The 25,541-nt window shown below is 44.1% G+C and overlaps 1 protein-coding gene across 6 annotated transcripts in view; it reads right to left on the bottom strand.

The window, feature by feature from the left end:
- Nucleotides 1–25,541, bottom strand: part of Enox1 (ecto-NOX disulfide-thiol exchanger 1) — a 557,275-nt gene that overhangs the window by 39,265 nt on the left and 492,469 nt on the right. For all 6 annotated transcript variants that reach the window (XM_055609746.1, XM_055609749.1, XM_055609750.1 and 3 more), the window contains 2 exons: nt 23,034–23,141; nt 18,813–18,869 (listed from right to left, as the gene is read on the bottom strand). In XM_055609746.1, the coding sequence (XP_055465721.1) occupies nt 18,813–18,869; nt 23,034–23,141 (165 nt within the window). The remainder of the gene's footprint in view (nt 1–18,812; nt 18,870–23,033; nt 23,142–25,541) is intronic.

The raw sequence follows: 25,541 nt of genomic DNA, 5'->3' as shown, positions 1-25,541 counted from the left end.
CTTGTATGCCCCACTCATAAACATCACACTTCATGAAGTCAGAGGCTCTGTGGACAATACTGAGGATGCTAATCATCTACTTACTTATATTTCACTTGAACCTGTGGGAAGTAGGACAAGCAATATAACACATGACATGACAGTCTCCACTAACCTTTACCTAGTCTTCATAGGATTAGGACTGTGATTGAGGGAGGAAGTAGAGACATACCCTTCACAGCTTCCTGAAGGATCCAGTCACTAGCCAGGTACACTGACCTGCAGTATACCCTGTTTCAACTTTCTCTTTGTAGAAAGAAAGCTTTGACATGACTTTCCATGTTGCGTTTCTGATGCTAATGAGAAGGCAAGGAAGAGAGGAGGAGAGGAAAAGCAAAATACCAGAAGGGCTAGAAGATCGCTGAAAGAACAAGTGATTAAATGTCAATTTCCCATGGTTTGAGGACATCAAGGAATGTATTCATCTCCAAGAGTGAACACGATTGTATGGAATTTTTGTGGCTTAGAAATTCTGAAGCCAACACCATCAAGGAAGAGAGGGCAGAAAGACTGAGAGCCAGAGGGTGGAGAGGACTGGAGTGAACAGTGCCCTCAATGACAAGACTGGTGTTCTTATGAACTTGGAACTGCTCTTGTTTCCTGAAAAAGACCTGCCTATAGCATATCAAGCCAACCAACATTCTAGCATGGAGGGGCACATGGTCTTCAATCCCGAGCTGAAGACAGAACTGACAGTTGATGGCTTCTGGAATGAGATTCAGTATTTAAGGATCATCACCTGGCAGGTCAACCATGCTACAGTGAGTGGGCCCATATTCAGGAGTATATAGGAAGCATAAGCTGGACTCAGTTTATTAAAACCAACAAAAATGAAACTATAAAGTTGGGAGGGTGTAGGGAGGCAGGAATAGATATGGGAGGAGTTAAGAGCGAGGAGTAAGGAATGAATATGGTCAAAATACATTGTATGGAATTTTCAGAGAATAAAAATAGATTAAAAAAACTGATTTTCTCTCTCTCAAAAGTCATTCACTGCCTGTAGCTCTTTATTGGTCTTCTCTAGGGAATCACTCCTTGATGGGTTATCTAGTCTTAAGTGGTCGTCCCTAACAGATATGAATGTGAGCAATATTAAATGAATTCAGCAGAGTGTATTTATACATGTATATGTATATAACAATAATAACTAAAGAATAGAGTGCCATGAATTTAAAACAGAATTAGGGGCAGGGCTTATAGGAAGAGTTGAAGGAAAGAAAGGGAGTAGGGACATAATATAAACACAGTATTCACATATGACATTCTAAAAAATAATAACAATAAATCATTTGCCTAACTATTGAAAAAGAAAGAGGGGAGGCATCCTGAAGTTTCATTGGTTTCTGGACCTTGGCATTGCAAGTCCTGAAGGTCATGGGCTCTCTCTTACTTGCATCCTTCTCTAGCAGCCTTTGATGTACTGGGTTAGCCCAGGGTAAGCCCAAGAGGCCCCCAAAAGGTGTCAGTGTCATAGAGGTAGCTAGAAAGGAGACAGCTTGGCTGCTTCCCTCAACCAAGGTGCAGCAACTCATCACAATGAGACCATACTTGATCTTCTGAGGCATTCCATCCCAGTGGGGTTGGGTGGATCCATAATGCAGGCATTATGTCTGAGGCCAGCTCCAGAGCTCTACTGTCTGAGACTTCCCATAGCAGTGATTAAAGTAGGCGAGAACAATTAAAGTAGTAGAGGAAGGCTGGAGTTTAGGGATCAGAGAGATCCACATACAGCAGTTTTCTTGATGATTTTAAGACCACCTTAACTTCAACTTAGTCAGCAAACATACGGAATAAGGACTCTATAAGTATTAATCCATCTCATTCTCATTAAAACCCTATGAAAAGCTGAGGAAAGAGGATCATGAGTTGAAGTCTAACAAGACCTTGATTCATCCCCCCCCCCCCCCCAACATATGAGGTCAGGGTCTACATTCCTACCTCACAGATGAAGAAATTCAGGCATAAAAAAAAGTGCTGATGATTTTGAGTAAGGTGACATGATTAGTAGGAGGCAGACTAGGAACTTGAACCAACATTGTCCCATTTCAAGTCTGAACCACTGTGCTCTGTGTTGTTGCCTTTTTAGAAAGCCCTTCTGGCACCCATTACTATCTTTTTCCACTGAAAAATTGTCTGTGATATGAATGTTGAGTGAAGTGAAACACTGAGAGAGGCCACCACTGAGGGTGGCCAGCCAGAACTGGATGACTAGGGGAGCCAGCAGGATCTTCAGGGATGCCCAGCAAATGGTGATTATAGCAGTCTTGGGGCAAAAGGGCCACAAGGCAGGGGGCCACCTGGAGGGCAGCAGGGGTGCAGTTTCAGATGACTGAAAACCTGCTGTTGTTTGGTAGTGAAGGACTTTCAGCGCATCTGTGAGCCTTCTAACTGCAGTGTGTGTGAGGCAGTGAGCAGGGCACTAATGGGCAGGCCAGCCATACGTACTCTCCATACACTGTGGACAGTGGTCAGAGGAACGCTGAGGTCAAAGTGAACTCTAACAGAGCAGGGGAAGGCCATGTGAAGGATTAGCTGGGCAAGTGAAGAGGCAGTGAGTTCCATGGTTTAGACCCAGTCTTACTCTGAGCACTATACATTACGACAGAATCTCTGGTGGCAAAGAGAGGAAAGGAGGGCATGGAAACTGCTATGAAGGAAGAATGGGCAGATGCTCTGTGGGAATCAGGAATCCGAGGATGGAGGAACCAGTTAACTCTCAAGCTTGCCTTGGTGGTTAGCAGGGAATGACCCCAGGATGAGAAGTCACAGAGAAGCAGAGAAAACAATTCCCTTTGGAAAGGTTAGACTGGAGATCTTGGAAAGACAGCTGGGAAAAATGGAAGAGGACCATGGGAAGCATTTGGGTTGCAAATGCCTCCTCCTAGATCAGTTTCAGGTTGCTACTCTCCCTATGCCCTCCCCCACCCAACACACACTGCTTTCTGGTACAGGAAGGAGCAGAATACAGTGGCAGCCTCAAGCACAGGACCACCAGCACTTTGCTCCCTTCTCTCCACTTCAGCATTAGTCTAGTACAGAGCACAGCGCTGTGTGCACAGCCATGACCATTCTTTTCTGGAAAGAAGAAACCCTGGCCCTTCAGTGATTTTTGTTGAAACACACTAAAATGTGATACCACATTAAATAAATAAACTGTACAGGAGACACAGACCAGCCCCTATGAAATTCGGGCAGGACCTCCTCGGCCACAGTGAGCTACATGAAGTGGATGGGGAGCTGGTAGAGAAGACAGTGGCAAAGCACACTGCAACCACTTTCATTCATTCTTTCTCTCTCTCTCTCTTTTTTTTTTTTTGTTGTTGTTTTTGAGAAGAAAGGGTTTATTTGGCTTGCAAGTCCAAGTTAAAGTCCATCACCAAGGAGAAGTTGAGCATGTAATATGATGTAACTACATCATATTAACAGTAAAGAATAAAGAGGGAATGAAACAGAAAGCCTTGCTTGCTCTCAGCTAAGCTCCTTCACTCTGATACTGTTGAGGAATCCCTTTGTAGGTGCTGCCTACAATGGGCTAGGTCTCCTTACATCAATGAATAGTCAATGTAATCTCCCATAGACATTCCCACAGGCCAACCTCGCTAGACAATTGTTCATTAAGACTCTCTCTTCAGAGGATTCTAAGTTGACAATTTAAACTAACTAGTACAAGGTGCTATTGTTAATTCTTGGCTAGGGAACATGAGACCATCCAAGTATTTTCCATTTTGTACATGGCTCACCCTTTGGATGTCTCTTTTCTCCACTTCTTTTATACAAAGTGAATAAACTGTAATTAATTAAAAAATAAAGACAGAAAAAAAGTAGAGAAAAGAGACATCACTTTCAATCTTTGAAAAGTAAAAAATTTCTTTCCTTTTTTAGGCAGATGTGAAGTTAATTTTCAGGTAGTATCCATTATTAATGCTTTTAATAATATTACCTTATGAGGACCAAGCTTTTATTTCCTTCCTTTTTGAAAACATAAGACAGAAGAGGTTTTTTTCCATTCAGTTTTACTCTTTATGACAGTAATTAGCATTCCCTTTATGACAATGGTATAGAACAAAGTTTAGGAAATGCAGACTAAAAGAAAGTAAAAGCGAAATTTCACTACAGAGATAAAAACACTATTACTGTGAAGTACGATCTTTACATTTTACAAATGACCCTCTTTCTATATATACTAGAGGCATGGCCATTTCCCAACTCACATTTTTCACCTTTGTACCTTGTTGTCTAACACAAAGCCTGCTGTTGTGGTGGATGTTTAATAAACAGCCGAAGAATGAAAATACTGTAGAAGCGCAGTCAGTTCCAACCAAAGGAAGCTGAACAAAGAGGTCCAGATGTCTAATACTATATGTAGTCCAAATGTTGTTGAATGCTGCTACTTCCAAAAAAAATTAGTTAGAAATTGACAGACACTGATTGATTCAAAAGAAACCATACCCATTTAGATAAAAATTAAAAGGTGCTTGTACCCACCACTGGGTCCACCTAGGCCAGCCCTGTCCACATCCTTCTGCATAAGGAGCAGAGTATGACAGAGCTGGCTGCTGGGAGCATGGGAAATCACAACACAGGCACTATGATCTGGAAAATCATGGCCCATGTGGCCGGGCGGGTCTTGCTGACCAGTTCTCATTTAGAAAAAAATAAATAAAAACAACAGTCCTTCATCCATGCCTCAGAAATAGTCTATCCGACAAAGAACACACACTTTGATAGAAAAGAATAATTTTCATCCCTAAACATTTCTCATTAAATACTATAAGCATCACTGCCTCTTGGGTCATAGCTTAATTCTGGCCATCACGGTTCATAACATACTTAAATGGTGGTCTCCAGTCAATTAAATGACTTTTTTTTTTTTGGGGGGGGGTAGCTTTTTGACAGTCATGCTGACTAAAAATGATTTTTAAAAAATACACCTTCTTATCCCAACAACTCCACTCAATCTTTAAATTAAGCTGTAGCATTTCACTTAGCTTTACGATACGCCACGATGGGTGAGAAGCACACCCATTCTGGAAAATAGGTGTGCGTTCCCCTCCGGCGCGTGCGTGAGAAGTGTAGCCTGCGCTGCTGGATTTACGCGGGCCCATATACTTCACAGTCTGAAAAGGCGCTGGCATGAAAAATCTCCTTCCTCGTAAAAACTGAGCAGCAGAAAAGAAGAAACTAAAGTGAAATGCTTTCTTAAAATGTATGTATGTGCAGCCAGAATTAGTCGGGTTGATTTATCTTGCATGATACTGACTCTATTGCTGGTAAAGATTAATCGTATTATGGCGTTCCTGGCATGCTATTTTCTCAGTTCATTTCTCAGTATGACATTTCTTATTTTTCCCTGCTACAATGCACTCACTATCATAATTTTCACCTGCTGGGTTTACATTACTAATGATATTATTAAATTTTAGAGGGTTTTTTTTTTTTGACCTTTATCATGGTAAATTGGGTCATGAGAATAGATGGGACACAATCTGATGGACGGGAAAGGAAAACAGTTAATTATTATGAAAGTGAATCAAAGTTGAACCTGTCTGCCTGGAATACCATGAAAGCTCAGCCAACATTAAATGCCCCACTTCCCAAACCCAAATCTCTCTCCTTGCTGCCTTCTTGTAGATGTCATACATGAGAAATGTTCCAAGCACTAAGTATTTGGGCTTGCTGCTGTACGGTAAGGGAAGGATGCAAAACTTGATAAAGTTACACAAATACTGGGGACGACAGTATTACTAATTGCCCTCACGGAGGGCTTGATGGATGACAGGTGCTGTGATTATTATTATCTCCACTTCACATGAAAAACTGAGGCACAAATCAGATAAGAGGCTGACGTTCACACACCTGGGAAGTAATGGTGCCAAGATGCAGTCCAGATACTCAGACTCCATTCACTGACTTGCCCCATCCGCCCTCTCCCAGGGAATCAGAGCTTCTCCTCTCTATGCTTATCCCCTTAGCCGGGAGCCATGTCCTGCGGGTGGGGGACATTCTCTCTGCCATTGCTTGCCGTCTTGATACTGGGTTGTGTCTGCTGCCTTCCAATGTTTGACACACGGACTTATACGGACATGTTTCGGTGAGGCCAGTTGTGGATATGCCAATGGTTTGCATTACCTCCATGGATGTTGACTTCTTTTGCACCGGATTCTAATAATTCTTTACTGTCTGTTTCCTTTCTTGGAGCTACGTAGCAGCAGAGTTGAACCTCTGGACTGAACACGTGTATTGTTGAGACATTCGGAGCCCTCAGTTTCATTTGATTGAATTTATTGAGCTTCCAGGACTCTTTATTTCCCAGTTATTTATTGGGAATCTATTATAACGGCAGGTTTTGAGTTAGACAATAAGGTGTAAAGATGATTAATAGTGGTTCCTGCTCTCCTAGATTGTAAGAATGGAGAAGTGAGCCAGGCATGTAAAATATGTCAAAACACAGTGTGATAAAAAGAGGCCCGGAGTGGCATCTACCTAGCCTGGTCTTGGCTGAATATTAGGTAGCACTACAGACTGGCTGGTAGCACTTGCTTAGCATGCTATGTTCAATTCCCAGTTGAAAGGAACCCTCCTGCCCCCCAAACCCAAACAAACAAACAAGAAAACCAAAAAGCAAAGTCGTTTCTCAGGCCCTAGCCTGAACCTATGTAAACAGAAACTAAACACTGGGGCCCACACCCTCTGTTTTAAATAGCTCTCTGGATCTCTGCTTTCTAGCAGTTGAAAACCACTGCCCTGGAAAGCAAAGTTCACATGTATAATTCAGGGGTAGCAAAGGGGAGAAAATGTTGCTAACCTGATTTCCATTTCTATCACCAAAACCAAGAAAAACAAAATGATAGCAGCCCCAGGAGTACTCACATGCATACAGCAATTAAATAAATAAATAGACTGGGTTAAAAATCCAGAAAATAAGATGTTCGGATGGGGTGATTTTTACCACCTCAATTCTGACTTTCGCAGTTGGCACGGCCCTTCTATAGATGGCTTCAAGTTAACTGTAATGACATCTTTCTAACCCACCTGCAGAAAATACAGTGAGAGAAGGGATTGCTTCTCTCATCTAGCTAGGTCAGACAGACATAGTGCTGTCTGAGGCTGTGGAATGACCATGTCAGTTCCATCATGAGCCAATAGGTATTCCAGATGTGCTAGCCTCTACATGCTCACGGCTGTGCTTGGTTCTAAAGAGGGGGTATACACAGGTGCTTTAAGGAACTGATGCCTTAAACAGGGAATCAGCCTGTTGTGTCTGGCCTAGTCAAAATGGTTGGAATGGTGACAAAATACCATGAGAACATTCTGGAAGTCGGTCATTGATTTGGGATGATGGTGTAGGGTGAGGCCCCAAGCAATAAGTATTGAGCTAGGCTTTAAAAAACAGGTGGGATTTGCAATGCAAGCAAAAGGATGACATGATAGATGGCGCAAGCTGAATTATCAATAAAAAAATCTAATTATTTAGAATTTTTAATGAATGGTTCACCTAGCTGAGTTTGACCTGTTGATTAAAGCCATTTATTCAGGCTAGCAGGCCAAGGGTAATTCTGCTTTTAGCAAGGGACCAATTCAAATATTGTCACAGAAAAAGGTTCAGGACTGACAAGTATGTGGTTGTATGGTGTGGGAGGCAGGGGAATGAGAGCTACATGGACATCAGGTTTTAAATTTTGTACACACAGACCGTTTCATAGTTTCAAATCATCATTCTGAAAGCTGGCATGGTAAGGAATTGCCTGTGCAAATTAGATTCTGTGAGCCTCGTGAACATAAGTAGCTCATCAGCATACATGGAACAGTCTGGAAGGCGTCCAGACAGAAAAAGCCACTCTGTAATCCACCAGAGAGGCTGACATAATAGAAATGACGTGATGCTGAATTATCAGGTCATGGACCTCAGCACAAGGGCAATTTCAGAGACAGGAAGGGCTGAGGCATGGAGGATTTGGGGGATAGGGTGGGAGACGAAATAAGACAAAACAGAAATTTGAAAAACCAACAACAACAACAACAACAAAACAACAACGGAGTGTTCATAGTTGAGGAAATACTTTAAGAGATGACTATGAATTGTGGGAGATGGTCCACCTGGACAAAGGGGCTGATCATAAGTCTCCTAAGGCCCCCTCACAGGGGCCTCTGTCCAGAGAGAGTGACAGGCCAGGACCTCAACAGACATGCTTTTTTTTTTTTTTTTTAAGCAATAAAGCATGCTGCTGTCTTTTCCTCTGGACAGCTTTCCTTCTGAAGCTAGCTTTTGCTGGCTCTTTCAGGGGATTCATATGACATGCTTTGCTAAGGTTCTGAAACTTAAGAGCCACTGGCCTGAGGCTTACAGCTTCTTGAAGATTTGATGAAAGTCCTCCATCTGGCTCTAAGCTCTTTTGGTCTCTCAGGATGTTTGGGACAGAGGGTAAATGAACCTGTAGCTAGTGGCTGTGAACTCATACCCCAGACAAGCCTGGGAGAAGGCTGGGGAGGGGAGTCTCTATTGAGCACAACAGAGTTTGAGGCTGGAAGTAGGCTTGGAACACACTTCATTTGGTGGTGGGCAATGCAGAGGCATTTACTTCAAGCTGCACTTGTGTATTTTTTTTTTTTTTTCATGAAGCCCAGCGGTGATTTTGTTTGTGGACTGACAGCTGGACTTCTTGCCCTGGATTTCTTAGCCCCTTCTTAAAACTTTATACATGGAGGATGGATGCTGATGTCGCCACAGTCACACCTTTGGTGAAAACAGATCTTGCTGAAGCTGGCAAGGGGCCAGGAGATATCAGCCACCACTGCTCTGCTGCCTGCCAGAGTGGATTCAGAGGGGCTGGAGGAAGGCAGAGGGTGGTAAGACAGAGGCAATTTCTGTTGGGTCTTTCTGTTTTTTTTTCCCACCTTCCATTTTTCATTCTCTCCACCACTGTATCTACTTGTTTTCTTTATTATCTTCCTACTTATTTCCTGTATGGAATGGCACAGTCCTGTGAGTCATTTCGTAACACAATGAACGAGGTCAGAACTGAACAGAAAGAAATAGCCGATAATCACTCATCGTGGGATTACAGATCCATCTGAGGAAAGTCAGGCCGTGCTGAGCAGGAAGTCCACATGAAGGTCAATGTCAAGGGTGGGGGTTCAACCCATCCATCATGGTGGTCGCATTCCATTCCTTCCCCTTCTAGTCTCAAGCGGTTAGCAGAAACTGAGAGCAATGGGAGTTCACAGAACATTTTCTATCCACCACTTCTGAGTAACATACAGAGCTAAAGAAAGTGATCTTGCCTGCTGCTGTATCTAACTCCTCGCTGTTTTCAGACTGCTGATGCTGGCAGCTCCCTATTGTCTCCATGAGACCCTGGAGCAAGTCTCTGCTTCTGTCCACCCTTAGGCTGCTGGACCTGATTACACATTCTAATGAGGCTCCCTTTGCTTTTGCTCGGGTTGTCAGGTGGTGACAAACCACAATGCTGTGGACGAATGCTGTGGCTGAACCCCCTAGGTTTGCGAGGAATAAGTTAGAACTTATTACCTGCATTCAAGTCATGGCTCTATGGAATGTATACGCATCTCCCGCTGATGCTTTGCACGCTGCAAGCAATGCCTTGGCCATAATCCTAAGTGAAAGCTTAACTTTCTATTTGAGGTTAGAACTCAATATTCTTTCCACGAATCGGCCTGCTCAGCTTCACTTATTCTCCAAATAAAGTGAACAAGATTTCTTGGGGTGGTGGCCCAATTTCATTAGCCTTGGTCTGCAACCCTCACGGAGCACGGGCTCTACACTTTCAGCCCTCAAAGCAGGGTATAGCCTGCAGTACACAACTCGAAATAGCATATCTAAGCATGTTCTTCTCAATTATTGATGAAATATAGGCGGCTGTCTTTCGCTTCAAAGACCCTCCTTCAGAAGTCTTCCTCTCCTGTTGAGGAACTCAGCGTGTCCTCTATAGGTAATATCCACAGAGCATTTTGGGCTGCTTGTTTAATAACTTTCCAAGAAAAGGGTGGTCTTTAACCTTTTGAAAGAATCACTGGATCTCCTTTTATCCCTAAATCCCAACCCAGCACCAAAGTCTCCACTTGTGACGCGCATAGATGATGGCTGAATTAACAAGTACATTGTTCTAAGACACTGCACACTATCTGTGACTGCAAGAACAAATAAAATTCTAAAGTCCCATGGCAGAGATGATAAAATAAACTGGAGTACATTGGTAGCATGAAATATTAGGTTGTCATTAAAAATCATATCAAGAAAACATATTTAATAAGGTAGGGGAAATACCTGTGATTTATGTAGAAATAGAAAAACCTATAAAAATTATCTACACATTTCACTGTAAATCCTGTGAAGATTAATACACATGTATGTGGTGCCAATGGAGAAAATACACAAAGTGGAAACACTCATTTTTGAGTGCTAAGATTGCAGATGATTATCTTTTTGCTTATAGCTTCTGGCATTCCCAAGTGTTCACCAACAAGAATACAACGCTTTATGGTAGAAGCCTTTATGTTTGTTTATATGTTTGTGTAGGGACTATAAAGCTATCGATCTTCAGGTGTCACGTTTGCTTTTACAATAGGTAGGATGAGCAGCAATCCTCTTGGGGGAAGCACATTCTGTCTTCAAAGAGGCCTGTGCTCTGTTCTCGGCTTTCCCCACACGGCCACCTATAGCATGACCATTTCACACAGTGTGAATTTATTCTCTCCCCTGTTTCTTCTAACCTAGCCAAGGGGAAGAAGGTACTTTGAGTTCCCTTTGCTTAGCCTGTCAATGTCACAAAACATGTCCAAATCTGGCTCTGTATGGCTTATGCCCAAATCATGGCCCAGTGAACAGCATGGAGAGATTTTACACCTCACCTCTCTCTTACTGGGCTCATGCCTAGCACAAAGTAGAGGCTATGGAAATAATTGTGAATACTTAATATTCTAGGTGATAAAAAGTAAACCTCTATAGAGAACCAGGGTTCCTGAGTAACATACAGCTCTGAAAAGAAGTGATCCCACCTGGTCCCAGCTTCAGGCTCCAGCTGTGGAAAGCCATCGCCAACTGGCAAAGAGAAGCACGGCCAGGAAACCATTCTATGTAGAATAGGACCGTTGCTGAGAAGGTATTTCTGCCCGCCTTCTACATCAGTACTCTGTCCAGTCCTTCCAAGGAGCTCTGAACTGTGCTGGCTTGGAGGGGTGGCATGTCAACAGAGCCCCTTCTATGGCCAACCTCAATGATGCTGGGGTAAGACATGTGTGTGTGTGTGTGTGTGTGTGTGTGTGTGTGTGTCAAGAGGATTATGGGTATCCTAGCAAACAGCAAACCCCACAGTTAATTGACAGTAGATAACGGGAAGCAGCCAAAAGTGGGTATCTATGAATGGATGGACAGGAAGTGAAGGAGTGTCACGAGGACAGTGGAAGGAGGACCAAAGTCTGAGTCTAAGATATATAGTAAATATTAATAGGTATTATAAATATATAATTATTAATTATATATTGATTAGAATATAATTAATTATACAAGTGTTTATATATAAATATATAATTAATTATAATATATTATTAATATATATTAATATACACACTGACTGTGTCAGTATTGGGCAGGAAAGCACAATAGCCCCAAGATGTTAATCTCATTTCAGAGGCAAGCAAAACAGGGTCAGGGAACCACTTGGTGGAGCCAGGGTAATCGGCAGTAGACGCAGCCAGGGTTGAAACAGCTTAGCACCTGGACCTGTTGCTAGCTGCTGTGCTCTGCCTCCTCCACTCATGAATATGTGTGGGTTTAGTGAATAAGAGTGGGATGGCACCCCTATAGGCCGAGGGCAGCAGATGTCCAGAAAGCAGCTGGGAAGAGAAAAACAAGGGAGACTACAGAAGCGCCACAGTGTTCTGGTGGGGTTGGTCCTCACTGGGATACGACAGAGCTCACAGGATGGGGTGGCAGGTAGGTGAAAAGTCTTTCCTTTCCCAGTTTCAGATCAAGGTCCCCAGAGGCTGGGCCACCATGAAGAGGATGGGATCAAACCTGAGCTATTCTTTCCCTTGAGATAATGATCCCATTTTCCAAGGGGGCTGTTTATCGTTAATTGCTTAGGGCACAGTATATGTACTTCTCGGGTTTATACCTGCACCAGGACACTCTGACACTAGGCAATGGACTGGATACTCACAGGGCCTTCCTCATACACACCATTAAAACACATGGTTAATGATGGCTTTCTCCCTGTGTGCGTTAACCCCGAGGAGTGTTCTTTGTGCTGTATCTCTTCCACACCCTCCTAACGTCTTTGCTCTGACAGGTTTAAAGACAGCTCCGAGGATTTACTTTCTTGAGGAGACAGTGTGAAAAACCGAGCGGCCCTTTTTCTTTTGTGTTTTGTTTTATAGTTGGGTGGGAATGGTGTTGCGCTTGACAGCAGTAACCTTCACCATCGCCCATTAAACCTCCACACAGATTGCCAATGATTTCTTTAACCTCCACAGGGGAGGGAACTGAACTGTGTAAATAGGGGGTATGGGTGGCATGTCTCCTTCAAAGGAAACAAATATGGGGGGCAGGGGTGTGTGCATGGGAGAGCCACACAGACCAAGTTGATCTGTGCCCTGGAGGTTTCTGCTGCTACTGGGTGTCACTCCTACTAACTGCCTCTGTGTTTGTCCTACTTGTGTTCCAAGCAGAGGCATGCATGTCAGGATCATGAGGAGGAATGCTGCTGTGGAAGGGCCATCAAGAAGATAAAAGATGTGAACAGGTACCCTTTTTTAAACTTAAGAGTTTGATATCGGTTACACATAACAGATATCAGGGACCAGGCCAGGCACCCAGCAGGCCTAGGCATATGAGAGAGCTTGAGGGTGGAAATCAAAGGGGGAACTCGTAGCTTTGCTTGGTAGGAGAGAGAATGGGGTCTGGAATAAATGAGATAGCTAAAGACATTGGAATTAAAGCCAGTGTTAGGTACCTATGAAAGACCGGCCTGCCCCTCTGCCATCAACATACCCAGATCCAAATACAAAGATACTACAGAAAATTAGCCAGTGTGGACTAGAAATGTACAAGTCCTCTCAGACAGCAAAGCCTTTGAAACTGACCTGTTTGGGGCTGGAGTGGTTTTACGTTATCCTGGGCACATCCTAAGAAATTTGCTGATATGGTTTCAGTGTGTCTTTTTAAGGGTATACCCGCTTTGAGACCTCAGGAATGCTGGGCAGGTGCTGGCCAAATTCTGCTAGTGTTCAATAAGATGCAAAAGCATGGGGAAAGCAACATGCTTATCGCAAGTGGGGTGGTGACGCTAAGGCTCGAGGATCCCTTCGGATGGCTCAGTGACACCACAGCGGTGAGTCTCTCCCACCATCCTCCTCAAACCCAAACGGGGCCACCGTCTGAAGCTCCCGCCACGCGTCATGACGCAGCTACCCACAAGCAGAGCAAGGCGGGGATGAAAGAAAGGCTGAAAGGCATGTTAACCACATGTGGTCGGCCGGATGGAGGGAGCTAAAACGCTACCACAGGCATGTTTCGTGTCGACATTCGATGGCCACTGAGTCGTGTCTTTTGAGGACTACTTAATGGCAAGAAAACACTCAGAATTAATGAGAAATCAAAAAAGTTATAAAGCCTACCACAGTGCAATGATACCAATCTGTTTATTTATGGGGCTTTTCCTCATGGCCACGTCTGTGATTATCTCTGAATTAGGAGGTAGTAAGTTACTTTTTTCTTTGTCTCTTTTTTTTCTGTTATGTGAAAATTTCGGGTATTTTTTTTTTTTTTTAAAAAAAACTGTATTTTTATTTTTATACTTATTTTTTGTCTTATTATGCTTTCTAATATGCTTATAATATACTTTATTACATGTACAAGTGTTTGACTGCATGTACCTGCCCCTTGGACATGCCTGGTGCCTGTGGAAGCCAGCGGAGGCCACTGGATCCCCTGGAACTGGAGTTACAGACAGCTGTGAGCCGCCATGTGAATGCTGGAAACCGAACCCAGGTCCTCGGCAAGAGCAGCAAGTCCTCTGAACTGCTGAATTACCGCTCTAGCCAGATACACTGTCTTTTATAAAAGGCAGCTGTCACTTCTCACAAGACTACTGATTAGAGCCTGTGCTGGCTCACTGTTGCTAATGAATGATAATGTGTAAAGCTCTAACCTCAGATATAAATAATTACAGTGAAAACAACCTATACGTCTTGTCAGACCACCCCTGGCTCACAGCTTTCAACCTTATACTCTGCACTAAGAGCCACTCTGCTAAGGTCCTGCCTCCCACATGCACACCATCAAAGCAAGTGAGAAGGAGCTCACAAGTCTGTGTGCTAAGTCAGCTAGTCGTGAATTCCAGTGCTTCTCAACCTGAGGGTCGTGACTCCTTGGAGTTGAATGACAGGAGGTCATTGAATTCACAGGAGGTCGCATATCAGATATCCTGCATATCAAATATTTACATTACGACTTGTATCAGTAGCAAATTTACAGTTATGAAGCGGCAATTTAAATAATTTCATGGTTGGAGTCACCACAATATGAGGGTCACAGAACTAGGAAGGTTGATAACAGCTGATATATTTGGTTCTCTTAACAAACATTCAAGAGAGGTCAAGTCCACCAAGGTCAAACAGCCTGCCTCAGTCACATGGCTCTTGGCGACCATACTGAAAGTAAATGCTTTTCTGCTGGTTTGAAAGCCTGGTCTCTTTCAAGTACTTAGGGCCAAAGGGCAGGTGAGTGGGAGACTTCTTTCAAAAGGTACAGATATTGCTACAAAATACTCAGTTCCACTCTCTAATGCAAGGCCTGAATAACTGCTAGGTTTCTTTGTTTTGCATAGCTGGAGCACACAGACATTCAGGGGAGCCACCCAGAGGAGGCAAAATTACAGACAGGATGAGAAGAGAAGCAGATAGTCTACCAGCTGGTAAAGCCCTGGCAGATATGTAAGAGCCTGGTCTGCCAGACAGGGAGGTGCTATGGCAGTGACTGGCATGTGCTAGCTGGCTTCCCAGCTTTTTCCCTCCCTCTGGGTGGGAGTTGAGGCTCCTCTCTCCTCCTTGGCTGGAACTCTACGTTCAGTGGCTACTTCCAAGCTGATTGCAAAGTCTACCATATGAGCCTGACACAAGCGACAGTAAAGTCCAAACAACCTGCCTCCAAAAGAGACACATGACCTCAAACCTGCCCGGTTTACAACATTTAATGAATAATGAGTGACATTTCTCAAGGAAGGGCCTCAGGGCACCAAGTCTCAATAGCCCTGTGTTTATGTGCATCATTTGATTCAATCCCTTCAGCCTCTGAGTTTGTGACTTTGTACTCAGACAGAACATCAGGATTTCAAGGAGTTTTCAAACCCACGATCTTATTTGTTTACCAGAGGAATCTTAAGGGCAGGGAAATATGTTTCCCATTTTTCAGACCATGAAACTGAGCAGAGTGCACTTTGTCTAGCTTGTTGAACTAGACAGCAATTTCCTTGGAAGGCACAGAAGAACTGGCTGTAAGTGCAACAGATGTGGAAGTTTGGTTAGGACTGTGAAATAATAAGAATAAAAAAAAAAAAAACAGAAAAGAAAATAATGTCAATGCACAGAGCTTACGATAGTGCATCAACATATATATATTCTAACGATGCAAGGTGATGTATTAAGAGAAAGTACAGCAATTTCAACTTATATGGTAAAAACAGTGAAGCAAATAAGATGTTACTGATTATTATATCCAGATAACAGATCGGTGTTCATTCTACTGATCTCTACTTTTCTGCATGTTTGACATCCTTCAGAAGAATTAAAAGCTTTAAATCAGAAAAAAAAAAAAAGAGTGTGAAACCCTGGAAGACAGGACTCTGAACTGGAGTATTGGGGGTTCAGAATGTAGGCGATGAACTGTGGGGGTGGAGAGACAAATGCTACAGGTACCCTGATACTGCCCGTGGAGACAGGGCGGTATGGCAGCTTTGGCCCCCGGCTATCCCTCCAAACCTGACACATCCCGACGGCCTGCTCTCATTAGCCAGCAAGAATGCAAACACACAAAACCACTACAGCTACATGTTAAGGCTTTTCTGGATCTATGCCTAGGAGTGGTATAGCTGGATCTTGAGGGAGCGGTATTCCTAGTTGTCTGAGAAATAACCAGATTGATTTCCAGAGTGTACAAGTTTACATTCCCACCAGCAGTGGAGGAAGGTTCCCCCCTGCTCAAGTACACAACAAGGACATTTGCTCAGCCATGGTTGTAGCAGCTTTATTCGTAATAGCCAGAACCTGGAAACAAACCAGATGTTCCTCAACTGAAGAATGGATACAAAATTTGTGGTACATTTACAAAATGGAATACTACTCAGCAATTAAAAACAAGGAAGTCATGAAATTTGCAGGCAAATGGTGGGAACTAAAAAAGATCATCCTGAGTGAGGTATCCCAGACACAGAAAGACACACAGGGTATATACTCACTTACAAGTGGATATTAGACATATAATATAGGATAATCATTATTAAAATTTGTACACCTAAAGAAGCTAAGCAAGAAGGAGGACCCTGGGTAAGATGACCAATCCTCATTCAGAAAGGCAAATGGGACATTGGAAGAAGGTGAAAACAAGGAACAAAACTCGAGCCTGTCACAAAGGGCCTCTGAACGCCTCTACCCAGCAGGGTATTAAAGCAGATGCTGAGACTCATAGCCAAACTCTGGGCCGAGTGCAGGGAATCTTATGAAAGAAGGTGGAGATAGAAAGACCTGGAAGGGTCTGAAGCTCCACAAGGAGACCAACAGAACCAAAAAATCTGGGCCCAGTGGTCTTCTCTGAGACTGAATATTCCAACCAAGGACCATTCATGGAGATAACCTAGAACTGCTGCACAGAGGTAGCCCATGGCAGCTCAGTCTCCAAATAGGCTTCCTAGTAAGGGGAACAGGGGCTGTCTCTGACATGAACTCAGTGGCTGGCTCTTTGATCACCCCTTCCCCTGAGTGGGGAGCAGACTGACCAGGCCACAGAGGAAGACTATGAAAGCCATTCCTGATGAGACCTGACAGGATAGGGTCAGATGGAAGGGTAGGAGGTCCTCTCCTATCAGTGGACTGGGGAAGGGGCCTAGAAGGAGGTGGGGAGGGAAGGGCAGGATTGGGAGGGAATGAGGGTGGAACTACAGCGGGATACAAAATGAATAAATTGCAATAATTAAAAAATCATATTAAAGAAAGGCTTTTCTGAGCCTAAACCCAGTATGATGTTGTGTGTGTGTGTGTGTGTGGTGGATGTAAGTCCTCTGTATACATGTGCAGAGGCCACAGAAAGTACCTTCCTCTCCCTCTAGCTCTAACTTTTTCACCGGAGTCAGTCTCTCACTAACTCTGAAGACGGCCATTTTGGTTGGGCTACCTAGCCTGCCAACCCCCTACCCCGACCTCGCCCCACCCCACCCCACCCCACCCCACCCCACCCCCAGTGCACACCCGAAGTTTTCTTGTCTTCGTTCTCCAATGCTGGAGTCGTGGGCCCTCATGGCCATGCCTAGTTTTGTTTTCATCTGGATGCCGGTGACATGAACTCAGTTTCTGCAAGCTTGTTCAGGGAGCACTACTACCCCTGCCCCACAATGGTGTCTAAGTAGAACTTAACCACCCTTTGCACAGTGAGGGCAGTGAAGATCACAAAGGCCACCTAGCTTGTCAAGCTGAGAGGTAATAAGTAGGTGAGGCTGGGGTTTGAACTATGTCTGAACCCGGATGCCTCATTCTTCTGAACATGATATAGCCTGCATTCCTCCGCCTGAGTGTAACTTCCCTGAGAGCAGACAGCTTGCCTGAGGTCCCCCTGGAACCCCTTCCCGTCCCTGCTAGAACTCCGTAGAGTACCTCCATCAAGCGTCCTATGTTTAAAAGCTGCTGGGTAGGAATAGTAAGCAGCCACAATGAAAGAGACTTGGGCACTATGATTATTAGGCTTTGTGCTGCGTATAATTAAAGCAATAGTGAGCATGAAATGTATAATTTCTTCTAGTGCTGGCTTAATCAAGCATTCATTACCATGTCTGAGTCGGTGTTTTGTGAAAAGGACTGCTTAGTAGGCATTTCTTGTGAGGAAGCTAATCCAATACAAAACAGATATCTGGGAGCCTTTCCAGAGGATAAGAACAAAGCCACCAAGCACACGGAGGGACAGTGCTCAGCAAGGTGTGTCATTCCACCCGAGAGCACGGGACTCCCAAAGCACAACTATTCCATTGCATAAGGATTAACGGCAACAGGTACTAACCAGGACCTGTCACCGTTATTCCTTATGCAAAGAAAGCAGAGTTACCACGCTACTGGTTGGGCTGAAACTGAAGACGGGTGTACTTGTGATGGCTGTGCTGGGCCTGAGAGGTGTTCTCAGCCCACTTTAGCACATCAATCATTTGTCACCTTTTACTGGTGAGCAAATGAAGTAGATACAAATGCAACACACAACTGAGCCTGCTGGTTCCTGCCCCATTAGCCCTCCCAACACATGCCGTTTTGGAAAAGGAAAGGTCTTGAGCAAACTCACTGCAATTAGAATTTTGATGGATGTTGAAGCTGAAATTTTTGGTGAGCAAAGGTAACAATAACAGTGAGTATCTATCCCACCTAATTACCAAAGCTTACATTAAAAATCTCTTGCCTAAGCTCAAGCCAGTGACTTCTTTTATGTCATAAATAAAGCGCCATGCCCCTGGGATTCAACCACCATCCAACAGGAAGTGCAAACACCAGGCTGTGGTACCTACTTTTGCATCCTCGTGGCTGTGGCCGTTTGTCTCCACCAAGTCCTTGGTGCCTTTTAACTGCAACATTTAAAGAAAAACAACAACAAAATAAAGAATAAGCAAGCATATCTACTAGGCATACATCATCTTGTTAACTCCAATTCATCTGAGGTTGCATTTTACAAAACTTCTGAGGACAAACAGATGGAGCAGATAATTACAATGAATCTTACTGAAACCAGTTTGGGACCAACATTTTTAACAAAGCTTGAGGGCTGGCAAAAAAAAAAAAAAAAAAAAAAATCAAAAGGAATCTTGGTCATTATTTCTTAAGCAAGATTAGAAAGCAGTTCTATAGACATAAGATATATAAGATTGGGTCTTCAGAATACTAAATGGTTTCATTTCCTGGTGGGATTGCCATTAATTTAAACCCTGCAGTATTTGCAAGTTGCCATCAGTTAATGGATGTTATGCTAATGATCCTTGGTGAATGACGGGATTCTAGCCATAGCACAAGCTGCAGTACTGCTTCTGCACAGACTCCTTGAGGGCAGGGTTGAATGACTGACACCGCCTAACAGGAGAAGACAGTCTGAGTTTTTCAATAGAGGAAGAACTTGGAAGACAACTCTCTGGGCACAGAAGCTTTAGAAATAAAAAATTCTCTTGTGAATGAGATTTTTAACAGCCTCCCGCTCTGCTTAAAAGTAACTAGTTATTGGAGATTTCAGGAAGCCTTTAGAGTTGGCATTAATTCTATACTGACTCAGGGTAGACCTGTGGTGACAGAGGGGCAATGGACAAGGGACATCTGGCCTGGCCCCTGATGACCTCTCTGAGTTTGTGATGCTCAGGCAGCAAAGTCAGAGCCTTTCCCCCCTGCCCAATAGAAAATACTGATGGTGAGAATAATTTAGTAAAATCTGGAAGAAAATAAAATCATATATGCCACCATGCTTGATTCAGGACATTGGATCTTTACGGCTATTTCTGCATACTAAAATAAAAGAGTCATTGGGTTTTTAAGGCTATCCTCTTGTAAGAAAGCCACGGCAAGAGAAGGGTTTTGCTAAAGGATGGTGACAGGAGGATTTGAGGGTGAGGCAGCTGAGTGGGAGCTGTTTGGCCCATTGCCACATTAATTCAATTAAGCACAACAAAAACGTGTTCCCTCTTTCTTAGGGCTACATCAGTGATGGCTGTATCCTTAACAAATACAGGGGTGTGGGCCAGTGCAGGAAGGATGAAAATGTGAAAAGACACACAATGCGGTGATAGGAACATTATCAGAGCATACAATGACAGTTTGTAAATATTATCCTTTCCTGGCTTAAGATTTCTTACTAGGGAATTCCTCTTCTCCTTTTCAGTCCCCTCTCTGCTCATTTCCCTTTGTCTGGTAACTTTACATGGTGTGTGTGTGTGTGTGTGTGTGTGTGTGTGTGTGTGTGTATTCCAGTCTCCCTGGTATACATTATGCCCGTAGCTGCCTGCTCTCTTCCTACTTCTTGTCCACCTACGGAACTTCAGCAGGCCATCTCTTTGCAGTAGGGGCTCCTGACCTTGCTGCTTTGCCCCCAAAGCCACTCCCCATGCCTCTGCCCTGGTGTTCCTCATCCCCAGCTAGAGACAGACATCCTCCCAGGGTTGGGAGATATGGGCTAGTGAATATGCTCTATGTGTAGGACATCCTCATCACTGCCAAGGAGACCAAAGGCTGTAGAAGTGGTGACGCTAGGGACCTACAAGTTGCGGGACAGAGCTGATGAGCACAGAGGGGGACCCTGTCTTCCCTGCAGGATCAAAGCCTCTGAGGATCACTCTTAAGCTCTGCAGCCAGTCCTGATGAGACCTGATAGGCTAGGATAGACCAGATGGAAGGGGAGGAGGACCTCCCCTATCAGTGGACAAGGGAAGGGGCATGGGAGGAGGAGAAGAAGGGAGTGTGGGATTGGGAGGGGATGAGGGAGGGGGCTACAGCTGGGATACAAAGTGAATAAATTGTAATAATTTTAAAAATATATAAAATAAATAAATAAATAGATAGATAGATAAATAAATAAATAAATAAATAAATAAATAAATAAATAAATAAATAAATAAATATCTGGACTCCTCAGAATTCTCAGCCAGAGGCAGGTACTCTTGAAAACAAAATCCCAGAGGGGACATACATCTTTGTGTGTGTGTGTGTGTGTTTGTAAAGGCCTTATCTACGATGGCACTAAAAAGATCTTCTCACTTGTAGTTATGCTATACAAATCCGAGAAAAGCTCCTGAGATGGTGCTCAGGCCTGTGGGAGAGACCTTTCTCAGGGCATGTCTGCGACTGCACTGGGGGAAGGGCGATGTTGCTCAGAGATAGAAATAAGGTGTCCTGCTGCGCTGCATGCCTGCTGCCTTCTGCATGGCTGCTGGGGATGGCAGGGCAGGGGCTTGCAGGCTGACTGCAACGGTGCAGATGCCTCTGGCTGCTGGGTGGCACCAGCCTCCTTGTGCTCAAGGATTCTTGGTGCCTTTGCATGAAAAAGACATTCATTTCAACATTACCTTTACGGATGGAAAAAAAAAAACAAAAAAAAAACAAAAACAAAACAAAACAAAAAAAAACCACTTTCTTCTCAGTCATATTTTGTAGGTCTTTAGCAATTTTGGTTGTTCTGTGTTCTTTTCACAGTCTCTCTCTCTCTGTCTCTGTCTCTCTCTCTCCCCGCTCTTTTTCTCTCTCCAGTAATGGAGACTGGAGTGCAATTCTCTACCAATGTCTGTGCCTGTGCTGTGCTGTGCTTTTTAAAAACACACACCAACAAACCTCCCTTAATGCATTCTGCACAACTCATCTCTTTTGATAAGTGGGTTTACACCTTAAATCAGAATATGGGATTTGAGTCATCTAGAAAAGTAAGAAACTCATGGCAACCATTCTATTAAGAGCTATCTAAAACACAGAAACAATGCCCCCCAAACCAAAATGACAAACAAAACAAAAATGACAAACAAAAACCCAGAAAAATCCAAACCACCAAGGAAACGGCACAGTCTTGAAGCTCTGTCTGGTCTGGATCAAATATGGACTTTGTTTTAATAATGTCATGGTGCGTATGGCGGCCCCCATCACATGTCCTTGGAAGGAGGCTGCTGTGAGTATCATCAGCCAGTCTTCAGCTCTAACTGACGCATCCTAACCCATGCAGACTCAGGCCCTGTGTGTCACTGAACCTGCCCTGATAACAGTTATATTTACAGAGCATTTTCCTCCAAATCCATGTACGTTCCTGGACGCTCTGACATCACCTTATCCTCGCCAAGTGTGTCTACTTTTAGTGGAAACTAACGAAACATGTTTGTAAAATTCCAAGTCAATGGAAAAGGGTCCACGTCAAACGACTGAGTCACAGCTGACCAAAACATCTCTTTTGAAGGTATTTATGTGGTATAAAGTTCTCCTAACTATACATGAATAGAAATTTTAAAACAATCCCTATTTTGGTTCAGGCAGGTTGAGGTCATAGCTGTGTTCCCTGACACACCTAATTAGCATTTATTACATGTTGGCTAAAAATGAGGGCCAGAAATTGGGAGGAACTCTCAGGGCACTCAGGCTTCTCAGGAGAGACAACGGGCCTTGGCTTTCGCTCTGCTGATCCGTCTTACCCTACCGTAAGACAATACCTTCCCGTGCACTTATCATCAGGCTCTACTTCCAGATCAGAGCCAGAAGGAAGCGACCGGCTTCCCAGACTGCAAATGAGAAGTCTGTGGCTCACCAGGATCAGATAAGTGGCCTGATGCACAAAAAAGATATGTTTTTAATGTTTCTCTACATCGGCCCCCTTTATTCACACATCTGTAGGAACATCGTGGATTATGCTAAACTCAATTTCCTCGATCTTAGACTTGAGAGAAACTAGCCGCTTACTTTGAAACGTGGCTTCACTGCCAATGGTTTAAAACATTATCAAAAATCATTTGTCTCCGGGAAGAAACGGGTGGGCTCGGATCGTCGCGGCAGATACAAGGTGTGGGGACAGAGAGGTTGAGAATGGTATTATAAATCCCACATGACAGGATTGCCAGGAGCTGTGACCCAGTGCAGGATAAACCTGTGTGTGTGTGTGTGTGTGTGTGTGTGTGAGAGAGAGAGAGAGAGAGAGAGAGAGAGAGAGAGAGATGCTAGCTGGTGTGTGTCTGCAGCGTCTGAATCCATCTGGTGGTGAGAGCAGTGCTCTGTCCACTCACTCGTTCCTGGAGGCCTTTCAGCAAGGCTTGTGTATGAGATTGCTCCTCCTTCGCTTGCTCCAGCTCTGACTTTTTGTTGTTCAGCTCCTCCTGGATGGCCAGCAGTTGCTGTGAAATCAACAGACAGTTGGTGTTAGGAGGGCCTAAGGCCAGGGAATGTAAGATGTCCAAAATATCTTGCAAATAAGAACGTTCTTTGTTTCTAAACACAAAAGCCTCATCCAAGCCAGCTAACTTTTGGTGATGGGTTTCCCCCCACTCAGTAAGGAGCTCTGCAGTTTTGGACAGATAAGTAGGTTATGATCCTGGTACATATGTGGAGACACCATTCTATTCCTCTGACCAATGAGCTCTTGTAAAAATAGATAGAATCATGTTTATAAAGCAATCTGTCAGATGAAGAACAAGGAGCTGGAGAGATGGCTCAGACGTTAAGACCTGCATTTGGTTCCCAGCAGCCACCGGGGCAGTGGGTAACAGCAAACCCAGTTCCAGTTAATCCAACACTCTTTTCTGGCTTCCATGATTGTCTGAAAACACACACACACACACAGAGGCTAAAAATTAAACCTCAGCCTACTTGTTCGGTTTTACTCGATTTCCATATTGAAATACAGATAGCTGTATGGCAACATCATACAGCTATGTCCCCAAGTGGCAGGAACCACGAACGCTCTCTTTGCTTTCTCTGTTATGACAGAGATGTTTTATTGGATCAGCAGGATGGAAGCCCAACTGCAATACATATATCAGCTGAGAGAACTGCTGATATAAGCTGTCAAAACACTAAGCTATGGCCTACACCACAATTTTCAAGCAGGGCCACTGAAGGGATTTTGTAAGCCTTGAGCTCTCCTTGCCCTATCAATTGTAACTCATCTGGAGGCTTACCTTGTCTGCCGGGAGCCCAGGGCTGCCCTGAACCAACTGTTCGAGGTTAATGTGCATGCAGGCTAGAGAATACATTCAAGAGCTGCAAATCAGGCCCTGGAAACAGCGATGTCTACCCAAAGCCTCTTGACAACAAAGGACCAGTTTGAAAACACAGTTGAGTATATCCGCCTGCTGTGGTTCCTAATGAATGCCTCTTGACGGATGTGAAGGAGTACCATGCTCCTGCTGTGAAGGGGAACAGCTCCAGCCATCAGGCACAGAGCACTTGCGAACCAGAGTCCGCGGGGACCCTCACACTAGATTTCTCATGCTTCTGGACACCACCTGGAAGGACCTCACTGAGTCTTCAATGCCACCGGTTGTAGTGGAGCTGGGCATGGGAAGTGCTCACAAAATCTAAACCACCCTCTCACCCTCTACACACACAACACACACAATGCCTTCGCCTGGGCTTGTTATAACAGTTGCCTATTTTGGGACTATGTAGAGATTTTAAAATCTCCCTCGGTTTCTCTATGTAAACTGGTCTCTCTCACAGCTCAGCTCCTATTCTGTGATTGTGGCTCCCTCTGACAACTCAGGAGCCTGTACTGTGTATCAGCAGCCTAAAGCCCAGCCACATGGGAGCCCCAGAGGTCCTGTGGCACACAGACAAACAGCTGAAAAACAGCAGAAATGGTGGCCTCTGTCCCTGTTCGTTCCCATTCATCACTGACCAGAGGACAGCCCAAGGTTGTCTGATGGTCTGACTTAGGCGATGTCAGATGCTTCTACTTATTAGAAAATCACTAATCCAGTCAAGGGGAATGGCTCAGAGGGTAAAAGCCCTTCCCACACAAGTGTGAAGACCTGAACAGAAGTCTCTAGAAACCATATAACCTTGGATTCGGTGGTTTGTGTTTATAGTTCCAGGACTCCTAAAGTGAGATGGGAGGTAGAGACAGGCAAATCCTGAGAAAACTGAGAGCCAGCTAGCCTGATGTACACACTGGCAGGACAAGACTCCCATCTCAAAGACGGTGAAAGACAAGGACCTCTAATGGCTAGCTGTCCTCTAAAGTCACACATAAACACAAACATACATACACACAAACCATTCCCGACCTTACTTCACGTTTAAGCTTCCATTGTTTTCACTCTTCCTTGAAATTGTGCCTTTAAACAAAAATCTTGCTTCCATTCCGATACCCTTCTCTTCTCATGTGTAGACAATCACTTTAATGATTATAATGTCTGAACTTCCACTTGAACTTAATTTTTTTTTCTGAGACATGTATTTCTCTGGAACAGAGTCATATTTCTCACCGTCTTACTATGTTTTCAGTGTGGTTTACATTTTCAGGATCTACCCACGTTACATTTTATACTGCATTTGTGGGGTACATGACCCAACTTATCCAATCTGCCCTTCTGAAGAAGAGGCAGCACCCCCAGCTCTCCCAGTCCACACACGACCACAGAGGAGCATGGCAGCACATGCTTCCTTATTGCCTTGTGGGGGAATTTCCTGAAGAGACTGATCAGCCATGCTACTTGGAGGTCAAAGGGCATGCCTAAAAGGTCATGAGTTGAAGCTGACACACAAGATACTGTGCTGAACCACTTACCCTCCCC

Source organism: Psammomys obesus, unplaced genomic scaffold (assembly GCF_907164565.1).
Source record: "Psammomys obesus unplaced genomic scaffold, mPsaObe1.curated_primary_1811, whole genome shotgun sequence".
Classification (NCBI taxonomy): Eukaryota; Metazoa; Chordata; class Mammalia; order Rodentia; family Muridae; genus Psammomys; species Psammomys obesus.
The sequence above is the reverse complement of the archived record's forward strand: the minus strand, read 5'-3'. Positions and strand labels throughout refer to the sequence as shown.